Genomic DNA, 13,898 nt, shown 5'->3' on the forward strand with positions numbered 1-13,898 from the left:
TAAAAATTGGGCCCTCACCTACATGCAAAAAATAAAAACTATCATTTATTTTACATTTTTAAACTATGCGTCAATTTAAGTCTGCAATATAATTAATGCCTCCATCTCTAATTAATATGGCTCTAATTAAAAAAAAAACATTGTCAATGCTGTCTCCGGATGCAGTCCATGGTAGGATGTTACCTGTTATCTCCTGTGTCCAGTTGGCATCCTACGATGATCCCACGCCAGGCCCACCCTGCATTGGCGCTGCCATGACATCTTAGTCAGCTGACACTCTTGCTCCAATAGACTACCTGCAAGCATTGATCCTCTTACCTTTGCACTTGATCACATGATCAATGTGTGCACAGGTAGGTCCTGAGTTAAGAGATGCTGTGGCTTACAGCCAATGACATACAGGCCATGGGGATTGAACTACCAGTCTGTTTCCAGTGTGTGTGATTCTCCAGTCAGCAGTCTAGGCTTCAGGCAATCCCTTATCTAGCATTAATATCCACCTGTGACCTGTTGCTGCTGCTAACCAAGCATTCTTGTTAACTCTCCAACTGCCAGACTACCTTCCAGCTTATTGCACCTGAAGCTGCCTATTGAAGTAGCCTTTGCCACATCCAGCTATCCCCAGGAGAGGTCACTACTAGCTCCTAGGCCAACAACCGACCATCGGTTCCCAGGCCGATTGTCACCATTGGTTCCCAGGCCGATAGTCACCATCGGTTCCCAGACCGATTGTTCCCAGACTGTTACACCAACATCCCCAACTCTCAGGCCGAAGTACTAGCATCGTCGGACGATGTATATAACATCAGTTCTCAGACAGATAGTCAAACATCGCTCCTGGCTCCCAGGCCAAAGAATACATTGGTGCCAAAATATTGTTCCCGGCTCCCAGGCCATGCCAACTATAGTACCGGCTCCCAGGCCACACCATCGGTTCACAGACTATACCATCAGCTCCCTGGCCGATATTAAAACTATTGATTCCCAGATCGATTGTTTTCTCATCGGATCCAATTTTTTGTACATTATCTCTCCTGGCTCCCAAGCCGAAGGACTCCTACATCAGTTACTAGACCGAAAGACATCAATATCGGTTCTCGGTTCCATTGGCTCCCAGTACAACATACAGTACCTCTCTGGCTCCCAGGCCAGATCTCTCCTTTGATTTCCAGGACAACTATCTTCACCAAGTATTCAAGCTACCAGTTACCATTGGTTCTCAGACTGATAGTCTCACCATCAATTGTCTCAATCACTCAAATGCACACTTCCCTGAGTTTCCTGTTATCTAGTCATCTGTCCACAGTGTTCAGAGGACCAGGGCAGGGGGCTACAACCTGCTCGTCAGGTGAAGAAAAGTCCAAAGTTCATTGTGGGGCTCCCTGGCGAAGACCACTGGCAGGTTACACTCCTCGCCCCTGTTCCTGGTCTCTGCCAAACTCTCTTTTCCAGCTGCTCTCATGTGTATCACTGTATGACCTTCTGATTCAGCAAACCATCCTGCTTTCAGTTACTAGCACCTCTACTAGCCCACACAGGTCACAGCTGGGAATACAGAATTCACCAGTTCTGACATCACACAATTCAAGCCCCATTCTGGTGTTGGGTGACTGTGCCTTCCTAGTTTAGCCACCTCCAACCAATTTTGTTGTCATAGACTTCGTCTGGGAGTGGGGTTTATCTCTCAGCATAGCAATAAACACTCTACACCTACACATATCTGTAATTGATCAAACTTCACATGACCCTCAATAAACTCATTAACTCTTTCCACATAAAAACAGAAAGTCAAATTGGAACCTTGGACCCCATAAAAAAAATAATCCCACTTCTTACTCTAATACTAGTTCAGGCTAAAAAATTCATTTTGACCCACTGGATTCACGAGTCTGCCCCATCACTTATGGAATTGAAAAACTCGCTTCTTAATATATTGTTTTATGAACGCCAGGCAACACTGTGTGATATAGAAAAGGGAGTAATACCTATAATAATCTATATACAATCGCTTGACCCTGAGCTTCAGTTATCCATTCAAAAAATCTTTGAAAACACCACTTGGTTTATGTTACGCCAGGTCACTTAGATCCAGTGTTTCTGCAAAGATATCTTTCGATGAATGTTGTATTGTCTCCCCTGTTTGTTATCTTCACACCCCCCCTCCTCCCTTTTCCCCCTTAATTTCTAAGTATGTTGATTACTGTTTTTGTTGCATTGCTATATTAGGAGTCACAATATGATAGATTTCTGTTTGGACATAAAACCTCGAAACATTCTAATATACCATATTTAGATGTATATCTCACTACTCACTCCTCACTCTTTGGTCTACCCATGGACTGTCTCAATACTCTGCAATGATCAGAGAAGCCATACCTTCGGGTTCCCTTTTTTCTCAGGACCAGTGAGATCATGACGAGTGACACTATATGAGAGAATCGTCTTTTTGTCTCAACCTCACTGATTAGTTACTATATTCGAGACTGATATGGATGTGTTGTTTTGACCTTTCAAGGTGAAATGTTAGGTGGTCCAATTTGAGATGATTGCAAATGACTACAAGTGATTCCTTTTATTTGTACGATGTATTCTTTTATTTGTTATGTCTGTAATATTATTGGAAAATTTTCGAATAAAATGTCTTTAAAAAAAAAAAAAAAAAACATACAGTCAATATCGCACAAACACTCCAAAGTACTATTACACTTACTAAAAATATTCTTAATAATTATATAAATATCATTTTTTTTAAAAGACACCAAGCTGAAAGATTATAAAGAGTATTCATTGCATACTTATATTAGCTTTATTTAAATGTACCTATAGTAAAATGGAAATCAAACTGAAATAAACAGGGATGAAGTGTAGTGTAGTGATTAAAAAACATATAGCTGCATTTTACCTTTTCATATGAGTTCATAAGGTCTTTCAGTGGCTTTATTTCCCATAAAAGTTCTCTTCAGGAATAGCAAACTTAATTAGGCTGTTTTTGATTCCCCTAATGGTGAGGGCTGATGTATAGATTAGGCATGAAACTGGTACATTTGCATGCTTATAGACACATATAGAGAATTACAAGCAGAGCACAGCAATCACGTAAAAGTTCCTTGAATACTAATAGATGGAAATGATGTTCACATCTGTGATATTTTATTTTCTCTTCTTATACAGGCACAGCTTTCCCAGGCTTTGAGTGGAGTTTCTGATAAAGCAAAGGAAGCCAAAGAATTCTTGGTTCAGCTAAAGAACATACTTCAGCAAATTCAGGTATTATATCTCCCTTATGCAAGTGCATTAAAAAAGTTATACAAGACACCATTGTGTAACGATTGTTACATTAAGTGATCCTATTACATAGGGATTTTTTATCCTTCCTTTTACCCCTAAAAAAATCATGATGCAGATGGATTAAGCCTGTTTATTGATTGGTTAGCAGAACAGACAAATACAGTAGGCAGTTATTTTCCTTAGCAAAATGCATATAAAATTACAGGTGTCTTAAAAAAAATGCATTGGGTCGATGACTGAAGGCTGACATGAGGCAAGGTTGACACATGGGAAGGTGAAACTACACATCCCAGCATGCCTTACCATAGTTTTATCATTCTCTAATAGCAAAACTGTGGCAAGGCATGATGGGACTTGTAGTTTTACAACAGCTGGAGGGCCATAGTTTGGACATGCCTGGCTTAAGTCAACATGTCATTAGCTTGACACAAGCATTAGGGGATACGGCAGAGGGGGGGTTTCCGCAGGGTGGGCACTCTGGGACAACATAGTCTTAGAGTGTTGTAGTTATTACAGTTACAGCTATTCTCTCATATAGTATATGGAAAATAGGTGCATGCTCTTCTCTTATTAATATTGCTAAGTTTCATCATAATATGAGCAGGTGAATAACCCAGATACTTAATAGTTCAATAATGATGTTTTGGTACTTATGTATTATCTGGGCTCCCATGTTGAATGCACCCCATTTTTTCATACCCCTACTATCCAACTACGCATGGAGTTGATTTTATATAGTGTGGCGAGCGCAGCGAGCCACCGTGCCCGAAGCGTGGCGAGCGGACGCGGTCTCATAAGAAAAATGGGAGCCCAGATATTACATAAGTACCGATGTTTTCAGCATTCCTTTGTGAAAAAGTTTTTTTGTTCGGTTATACTGAGTCATTGATGGAGGGAAACCATTGGGTTCTACATCGGTCATAAACCATCGATGATTACACAACATCAATGGTTGATGGCCATCTCCACAGCACATGGTAAATGATTGCCATTTTTAAAAAATGGGAAAACTCAAAACCTCTCACTCTCTGTTTCTCACACCCTATTACATTTGGCCCCATAACTCTCTATGAAAAAGTGCACATGGGAGTGCGTATACTGTACAACAAAAATGTCTTCACACTATTATACATAATACTGTATATAATCAATGTTTAACTGTATTGCCTTTTGACATTTTAAGCAAAAAGAAATAAAATACTATTAAGATAAAATGAGCAAAGAGTATTCTAGGATTGAGAACTACAAATCTAAATATTAATCTTTAGCAATATATATATATATATATATATATATATATATATATATATATATATATATATATATATTGTTAGTTTTTAGAGTTTCTCTCCCTATTCTCTCTCAGTATAGCTAACACCTTTCGCATGATTGACTTGCTTTTAGGAAAATGGACTGGAGTATGAAGCATGCTTGGTTGCTCAATGTGATGCTTTGGTGGATGCATTAAATCGTCAGAAAGCGAAGTTACTCACCAAAGTCACTAAAGAACGAGAACATAAATTCAAGGTGAGCACCATATTCAAACTTTTTAAAACCGGTATTTTTAAACGGTATTTAAAACAGGTCTGAGCCTTCACATTGCAGTAGATTACCGTTTTAAATACCATTTTAAAAACCATTCACATCAGTCAACCCGTTTAATCCACAGAACACGTTTCAAGGCAGAATGCAGGGGACAGCCTATGACAGGCCTGTAATCTGTTGTTTTAACTAAATACTGTTTCAGAGCCATTCTCACTGCATAAAAAACTGCTCTGAAACGTGTAGGACATGTAAGCGTTTTGAAATACCGGTTATCTTTAACCGTGAAAAAGAACTCTGGCGCTTTCCCACTGCAGCCTTAAACATGTTGAAATGGAAAAAAACGGCAATATACCGTTTAACAAGTGCGGTGTGAAAGGGGTATAACAGTGCACCTACTGTTATTTCTCTGTTAAATGCTATTTTTATGTTGTTCCATTATATTTTGGGGTAAGAGACTACAAGAGTCACTTTAATAGCTGGGGATGGTACTGTAGCTAAAGGATATTATTAGTAATAGGAGATGGCGGACTTCCCATTCTTGTGTCCCCCAGCATTTAACTCAGGCATTCCCAACCACGGTCCTCAAGGCACACCAACATTGCAGGTTTTGTAGATATCCAAGCTTGAGCACAGGTGACTTAATTATTATCTGAGGGATTCTGATTAAACCATCTGTGCTGAAGCCTGGATATCACTAAAACCTGCACTGTTGGTGTGCCTTGAGGACCGTGGTTGGGAATGCCTGATTTAACTGTTATCCTACTACCAACTTCCCTCACAGATGCCCCATACACACTTTGCAATAAAGGGAGCTAATGATTTCATTATTTCCCTTGAACTCACCGGAGCTACAGAATGAACGATATAGAGCATACACACTGAACAATTTCAAATGATAAAGATAAAGACAAAGAGTTTGCTTCACCACTGACCATGTTGTTTTATGTAATATTTATCTTTATCATTCATACATAATGGGCCCCATTCAGACTTACTTGCTGGTCTGTGAGTGTTTGGAGCCCAGTACGGATGCCACCGCACTCCCCCCACATTCGCAGCCGTGCATACAGGGTAAAAATTATTCACCATTGAATAATCCCCCCCCTGCTTGTAGCGCTGAATGAGCCAGGATTCACTCAGTACTGCAAAAGCTGTGGGGAGAAGGAGGCCGCTGAGGACATCAGTGGCCCTGCCTCCTGCTGGCCAGGGAAAGCCTGAGTTTTCTGGGGAACATCCAGAAAACGCCTGCAGCACACCCCAAAACAGCTATTCACTGTCAATGCGAGCACAGGCGTTCGGAGCTTGAGCAAACGGAGTGGCTCGCACATGCACAGTGAGGACCGTGCGCATGCGCAGTCCTCCAATTATCACTTGTGCTGCAAATTCGCAGCCCAGCGAACAACATTGAATCGGGCCCTATGAATGATATGCACCTAGGTAGAAATGACATAGGCAAAATTGAACTGCATGTACAGATGAGAAAGGGGCGTTGATAACGAGCCACAGGAGCGCCCATCATTAATGTGATCACACTGAACGTTTTTCACCATTATCATTATTACTATAATTTTATTTATAAGGCGCCACAAGTGTTTTGCAGCGCCGTACAAAGGAACAGTACAGGGAGACAAAACTTGGCATTACATTGAATAAATAACAAAAATAGAGTACAAATAAAGAGCGCCACAGTTCAATACACATTACAGCTTAAATATAAGTAGTGAGAACTGAATTAACATACAACTAGATGCTTGTGGCCAATGATGGAGATGAGTAGGCAGATGAAGATGGTCACTGAGTGTTTGAGTATAGGAGAGCTGTGAGTGAAATGTGAAGAGAAGATGGCTTAGACAACAGGAGGGAAGAGGGCCCTGCTTGGAGGAGCTAACAATCTAGTAGGAAGGGGAGACAGACAGATTACAGGAGGTGCAAACAAGTGGGTGGTGGCTAGATAGCAGGATGTAAACAGGCAAGGGGTCGGAGAACCAGCTAGTTTATGTAGGACTAGTTTTTGGAAGGGTATGCTTTGATGGATAGGTGAGTTTTCAGTGCGTGCTTGAAACTTTGCAAGGTCGGTGAGAGTCTAATGGAGCGAGGGAGTGTGTTCCACTGAAGGGGTGCAGCACGGTCAAACAGTGGCATAACTATAAATTTTGCTCCCCGCTGCAAAAAAAATTGTCGTCGTTTTGTTTCTATGCAGAGTAAATACTGGCTGCATTATTTTTACACTGCAATTTAGATTTCAGTTTCAACACACCCCACCCAAATTTAACTCTCTTTGCACATGTTACATCTGCCCCACCTGCAGTACACATGGTTTTGCCCATTTTCCAAACAAATTTGTACTGTAATCAGATCTGAATAAGGGCCATAGTGTGTATGCACTGCAGCTTAACTCTGGCCTTGGACAGGCTGCCCCTGCTCACCTTTCTCTCCTCTTGTGATTGTGGGTAGCCACCCCAAAGCCCTCTACTTTCCTTTTTTATTGAAATTCTTATTCATATTTCTACTGTAATCTTTTTTAAATACTAACCAGTGGCGTAACTGTAATTTGAGCCCCCCCCCCGGCTATAATAAAGCAGCATTCCCCCACCCCCCCCTCCCTGGCTGCCCATGTCCCCCAACCTGGCCGCCCATGACCCCCCCCCCCTTCCCCCGCAGATTTACCTGTGGTCCCGGCTCCCCTTCTGGCTTCAATCTGATGCTATGAAGAACGGACCATCACAAAATGTCCGCCCCCATACAGTCTCATACCTCCCAACTTTTCATGTTAAGAAATAGTTAAGAAATAGGGACACTCGCGCGGCGAAGCCGCGCGAGCGTCCGAAAAGGGGGCGTGGCGTATGCAAATGAGGGCGCGGCTTATGCTAATTAGCCGCGACCTCATTTTCATACGAGAATAGACGCTGTGCGCATGCGCACAGCGTCTATTCTACTACATTGGGGGGTCTCCCAACTGCCACCCCCCCGCAGCGGGACAATGCCTGCCGCGGGTGGGACGTCGGGACAGGACCCGAAAATCGGGACTGTCCCGACGGAATCGTGACAGTTGGGAGGTATGGTGTCTGTATGTGCTATATGTCCGCCCCCATATAGCAGACAGTTTCAGAGAACTGTCTACTATATGGGGGCGGACATTTTGGGCGGGATGTTGTAACATCCGCGCCCATTATCGCCGGACATCGCATTTTTAATAACGGCATATGCTATAACATATGCCGTTATTCATGCAAGGGACAGCTCTTGCGGTAAGAGCTGTCCCTTGCGATGCGGTGCCGGCGCTGGACTTCCGGGTCTGTGACCCGGGAGTCCATCTGCGCATGCGCAGACCCCGGCGCCGGCCGCAGGGCACGCTGGGAGGGATCCGTGACGGATCCCTCAAACAGCGCTGCGGTAAGAAGCCCATAGGCTTCTGCAGGGATTCGCCAGCTTTAGCTGGCGATTCCCTCCGCAGCGCTGACACTGCGGAGGCGCCATATAGCATATAGAAATGCGGTAGAAACCCCGAAAACGGGGTTTTTACCGCATTTCTGCTATATAGCATCCCGCCCTTTATGATGGTCTGTCTCCATATCATCAGAATGAAGCCAGGAGGGGAGCTGGGAACAACGCAGCGAATACAGGTAAAGCTGCAGGGGATGGGGGGATTACAATAGCCCCGCAGCCCCCGGCACCCGCATTTACACAGTGCCTCCCCGTGACCGTGGGGGCTACGGTGCTATTGTTTACGCCACTGAGCGTGACCTATTTTTGGTGTTTATGTTCTTTGTATTGTTATGTAATTTGTCTTTTATGGATCTCTTGTCCGTTGTCTCTCATTATTTCAATAAAAAAAATTCCCTTAAAAAAAAAACCAGAGAAGATTGGAGTGAACTACTGTAAATTTGATTAATGGCAAATTTGATGTAGTACAGGGTTGTCTTCAGTCATTTCCAGGCCCCCTGTATATCTGTAGAATGTTTAAATTAGGAAAGAATGCAGCATATGCTTGAAAATGTGCTCGTTAGTAATCACTAAAACTAGGTGGTTTGGAAAACATGAACTGTTAGTAGATCTTGAGGAACAGTTAGTCCATTGCTGGTGTAGTACTGTGCAATAGTGTACAAAAGATGAAATTTCAAGTAGAGTGGAATCAGATACACTATTTCTACATTCAATTCCGAAGCCGCTGGACTCGCATTGGGATCAGTTGCTGGCAAACATGGTGCAATTTGCACTAACTTGCTAACGTTAGTATATAGTCAAAAATTGATAGCCCAAATCGCACCAGGTATACACATCTTAATAATTATCAAACAAATCGAATTTTGCATGTCAAGAATAACCCCTTCACTGGTAATCCTGGAAATTTCCATGCTACGCTTCAGTGCTAACACTGGCATTCCCGGTTGCAGGGGGCAGGACCTGGCAGTGGCAGATATATTGCAAAGCAGCTCTGCCCAGTCCCAGGACACACAGCGGTGGGGTTATTTTAGAGAGCGCTCTCTCAAAAAGACCTGCCCTGTTGGGAGTGCTCACTAAAAAAAAAACACCACTGAAGGGGTTAAGGGATGGAGACAGATACAATAGTGTTAACCATTCTAGAGTCAATGCTGGCAGCAATTAAATCATGCTTATAAAAAATAGAAATGGTCATTGTAAATGCATGCTGTGCATCATGGGAGATGATGTCATGCTGAGGCGACTCACTTCCTGTTTGTCTCCTGTTACTTTCACTTGTTGTCTGGCTTATGCTGAGTAAAGTCCTGCATTACATTCATGCTGCACGTGTCATCCTGATTTTGTTGCAACACATCTACAGTCATGATAAAGAATAGAGCAATATTAGGAATACGGGATGCGGTCATTCGTCAGACTGCATTTAGGTCTACAGTCATTAGGTCGACCCCACTAGGTCGACTGGCAGGAAGGTCGACCTGACTTAAGGTCGACATGGGCCAAGGTCGACATGACTTAAGGTCAAATTTGCATAAAGGTCGACATGAGGAAGGTCGACTGGTCATAAGGTCGACATGGGTTTTTCACTGTTTTTTGAGCCGACATGTGCCGACAGGCGGTATTTCATGCCCTACCATCCACTAGGGCGTGGTGGGAGAATAAAATAGTGTGCCGAGCGCAGCGAGGCACCGTGCCCAAAGCATTGCGAGCGAAGCGAGCGATGCGAGGGTCCGATTCTCATTGCCAACTGTGTCCATGTCGACTGTGTCGACATTCGGATCAAAAAACAGTGAAAAACCCATGTCGACCTTATGACCAGTCGACCTTCCTCATGTCGACCTTTATGCAAATTCGACCTTAAGTCATGTCGACCTTGGCCCATGTCGACCTTAAGTCAGGTCGACCTTCCTGCCAGTCGACCTAGTGGGGTCGACCTAATGACTTTAGACCTAAATGCAGTCTGACGAATGATCCCATTCCAGGAATACAAACATGTCAGCAACAGCATTGTAAATCTCAGGAGCGAAGATAACTACAGAGTCACTCCAGTTAGAACAGATTGGGTGAAGTGCTATGCCAACTATTTAAACTAATCCAATGTTTTAAAATTTGGAACCACTAACCACTGCAGTTTTGACTTCCACAGTCACTGTCCTCTAATATTGACACAGCTTAAAAACCACTGGCTTGTGGACCTTCTGAAATGACCACTGTGGCCTGTTTTGTAAGTAATGGAGGCTTTTTTAGTATTGCATTCTCACACACTCAGACTCTGGAGGTCATTCTCATTTCATTGCTCAGGGGAGTGATGTTGAGCGACTGTGCATGCGCATAAACTTCATGAGCATGTCCAGTCGCTTGGTGTCTGCAGGTGTGGCAAACTGTTTGCCATTCTGTTCACACCTAGCAGTGCAGGCAGGGGGCGTGTGTGGTGGCGATGGGCTGTGCCCATGGGTACGCCGCCCAGTGTTTCATGGGCGTTCCCATGAAAACGCTGGGTGTTCGCATGGTAATTTGGTGATGATGCAGGTGCCGGGGGACAGGCAGCTGACATCACCGGATGTCAGCTGCCTGCCCTCTTCCTGTACAAGGTAGCCGCAAATCTAAGACACCAATGTCTTAGATTTTCGTGCACCTTAGAAATCATTTGATGGTAGTCGACCATTGAATGCTTTCCTCCCTGCATGCAAGCCATTCGCACGCGTGCAGGGGAACTCGGTGCGCAGGTGACGGGTGGCATTTAAAGAACACTCAAAGGCAGGTATTCAATGTCATTTCTCGCAATGTGCAGCGAATCCTGTTTAGGATTTGCTGCGCATTCACAGGGTTCCGGAGCATTCGCTGCCAGCCCTCCCTGTCATCGCCGCAGGGGCTCGCTGCTGAATCAGTTCTGCATCCTAGCATTGAATACACTCTCGGCGAATCACAGTGAAAAAAAACCATTGAAATACACCAGCGAATTGCAGCGAGCATGAAACGGAGAACTGGCCGGCACTCACGGCTTTCAGCGAACAGTGACCATTGAATAGGGAGTGAAAAAACAGCCCGATTCGCCGAAAATAACAGTGAATCGGGAGCAATAAATACTGCCCAAAGCTGTGAATTGTGAAGCTTTGTGTGTGAACTAGAATCACCCCCTCTGTGTTTGACTTTGCAAGCATCCTATAACTTCTGCCCATGATTATTCTTATATAGTTGTTAAGGTTTATTTATAAAAACAAACAATGTAGTCTTTATTTTTTCTTATATTTCAGTGCTATGTAACAAGGTGGGGTTTAAAAGAGGAGATATCAGTGAAATTTGCTGGAGTCCCATCTTTTTACATGTAAACGCAAATTTTTTAACGTTTCTAGGGGGACTACTTTTGAAAGCTTGACTCTAAAGACATCTTTAGATGTATACTAAATGTCTGCAGTACAAGAGAAGGAGGAACAAACAAATTGCTCAGCCACGTGACAGTTAAATAAGATGTACTTCTAAAACCTCATCTTGCAGCTGTACAAACCCAACAATACTACAGTATCTCCTAATCCTTTTCAAAGGGGATTATCTGAAATTTGCGGCTTTACTGTACTTTCAGGTTGTTTGGGACCAGATAAATCATTGTACATTAAAACTACGCCAGTCGACAGGGCTGATGGAGTATTGCCTTGAAGTAATCAAAGAAAATGATCCATCTGGCTTCTTACAGGTACATGTACAATATATGCCTTACTGATTATAATGTGATAAGTGATATCTAAGGAACTTTTTCACATGACATTTGAGGTACATTAGTGTTAATATTCTATTACTATATATGTGGCGCCTCTGTGCATCAATATATCAATATCCAGATTAAATAAATGTTCATTTTCATTCAATTAAAGTTGCATACATATATACACACACACACATATTGTATATATGTATATATATATATATATATATATATATATATATATATATATATAAAATAAAATATAAAAATGTACATATTATTTATACAGTATATATGTGTAGCAACAACAATGCCTTTTACCTTTGTAGCCATGAGCCCTCTCTTTAACTGCCCCATCCCTGAATCAGAGAATATGGGATTCTAGCAACTAAAGTCAAGAGGACTGTTTAGTCATTAGTTTTAAACCGGTTCAGTGGGTAACTATCTTATCCACTCATCCACTATCCTTGAATTGTCCATAACCCTTTTCGTGCCAAGTGAATTTGTCAAAATTGGTGAGAAAATTACCAAGCAAACATTTTTAGTCATCATAATGACCTGTAATGTTTACCTTACATAGGAAATATAATCTTTTTTATACAATATTTGTATTTGAACTTATATAATAAATGTGAGCAGCGGTGGCATGTTTATCCGATATTTTGCAATATCTCTCAGAGATGTGTGCATTTTTAGCTGCTATTTAGCTGAGATATTGACACTCAAAGGATTAATATTGAAATCTGGATTGACTTCTGTCCTATTCAGCTAAAGAGAAGTATAAAAATCAAGTGACTTTTTCAGTTTTTTCAGTCCGAACTAGCAGTAGCCTAAAATGTAATCCTCTCCAAGTCTGGACTGAAGAGATACTCTCCCACAAATGGGATTGCTTCTAACGTGTGTTCTGATGCTTGGTATGAATCCCTGAGTTAAAGAGATTGTCTACCAGAAACCACCAATGTGGACATCCTAGACAGAATAGAGGCCGCATCCAGAGAAGCATCATCAATCTCATAAACTAATGTAACATAAGTAGTTTTGTGGTGGCATGGTCCAAAAGCAGAAGAGATTCCAATTGCCCTGTCCAAGCCCAAGACATTGTTGACCTATGCAATAGTCTATGCTCCAACTTGTGAATCAAAATTTTAGTAAAGATGAAAGGCTATGCGATTTGGTCCCGATTGGGCAGTGAAATCTGGCCAAATCGCAGGTCTAGACACCCGGTCTGACTTGATGCGTGGTCCCGTGTGCATCAGAACGGAGTCGGGAGCTCGGACCAGCTACACATAAGATTTGCTAAATCTTATGTGCAGCCGGGCAGGGGATGCTGTGAGGTGGAGAGGGGTGGTGGACGCTGCAAGGTGGCTGGCGGGGGACACAGAGGCGGCAGATGCCGGCGAGAGTAACAGAGAGTCGGGCAGGGAGTGCTCTCTCAGCCTATTGCTGACTGGCTGAGAGAGTTCTCAGCCAATCACTGGCTGCCCATTCATTGTATGCACTTTTTTTTTTCTTGCGGCACTGAAAGCTGCCTGGATCTCCATTACCCTCACTGGCGCCTGCCGCCTCTGTGTCCTCCACAGTGTCCCCTGCCCACAGCCTCTGACCTACTTGCAGCGTCCCCTGCCAGCCACCTCACAGCATCCCCCGCACTGGATATCAGCACAGCAATTTAGAAAAATAAATAAAAAGGGTGCAGGGGATTGCCTGCTCCCCCCCCCCCAACCCGCCAGGTCCATAGCAGTTGCATTCCCTGCACCCTCTATAGTTACGCCACTGGTCTGTGCCTTTGTCAGCAGCTCCTGTGTGTTTTAACTAGTGTAATGGGACGCACCTTCATCATTCCCCTTAGACATGTAAAACCTACAGTATGCCATTGCTCGCTCCATAGATGTGGTTCATGCTTGTTAGCCTTTTGTTAACCCGTTGC

The 13,898-nt window shown here is 43.1% G+C and overlaps 1 protein-coding gene across 4 annotated transcripts in view; it reads left to right on the forward strand.

The window, feature by feature from the left end:
- Positions 1-13,898, forward strand: part of TRIM67 (tripartite motif containing 67) — a 77,220-nt gene that overhangs the window by 35,295 nt on the left and 28,027 nt on the right. For all 4 annotated transcript variants that reach the window (XM_083176354.1, XM_083176356.1, XM_083176355.1 and 1 more), the window contains exons 2-4: positions 3,172-3,267; positions 4,693-4,815; positions 11,852-11,962. In XM_083176354.1, the coding sequence (XP_083032480.1) occupies positions 3,172-3,267; positions 4,693-4,815; positions 11,852-11,962 (330 nt within the window). The remainder of the gene's footprint in view (positions 1-3,171; positions 3,268-4,692; positions 4,816-11,851; positions 11,963-13,898) is intronic.

The sequence above is a fragment of the Crinia signifera genome, chromosome 3 (genome assembly GCF_055691185.1).
Source record: "Crinia signifera chromosome 3, ASM5569118v1, whole genome shotgun sequence".
NCBI lineage: Eukaryota > Metazoa > Chordata > Amphibia > Anura > Myobatrachidae > Crinia > Crinia signifera.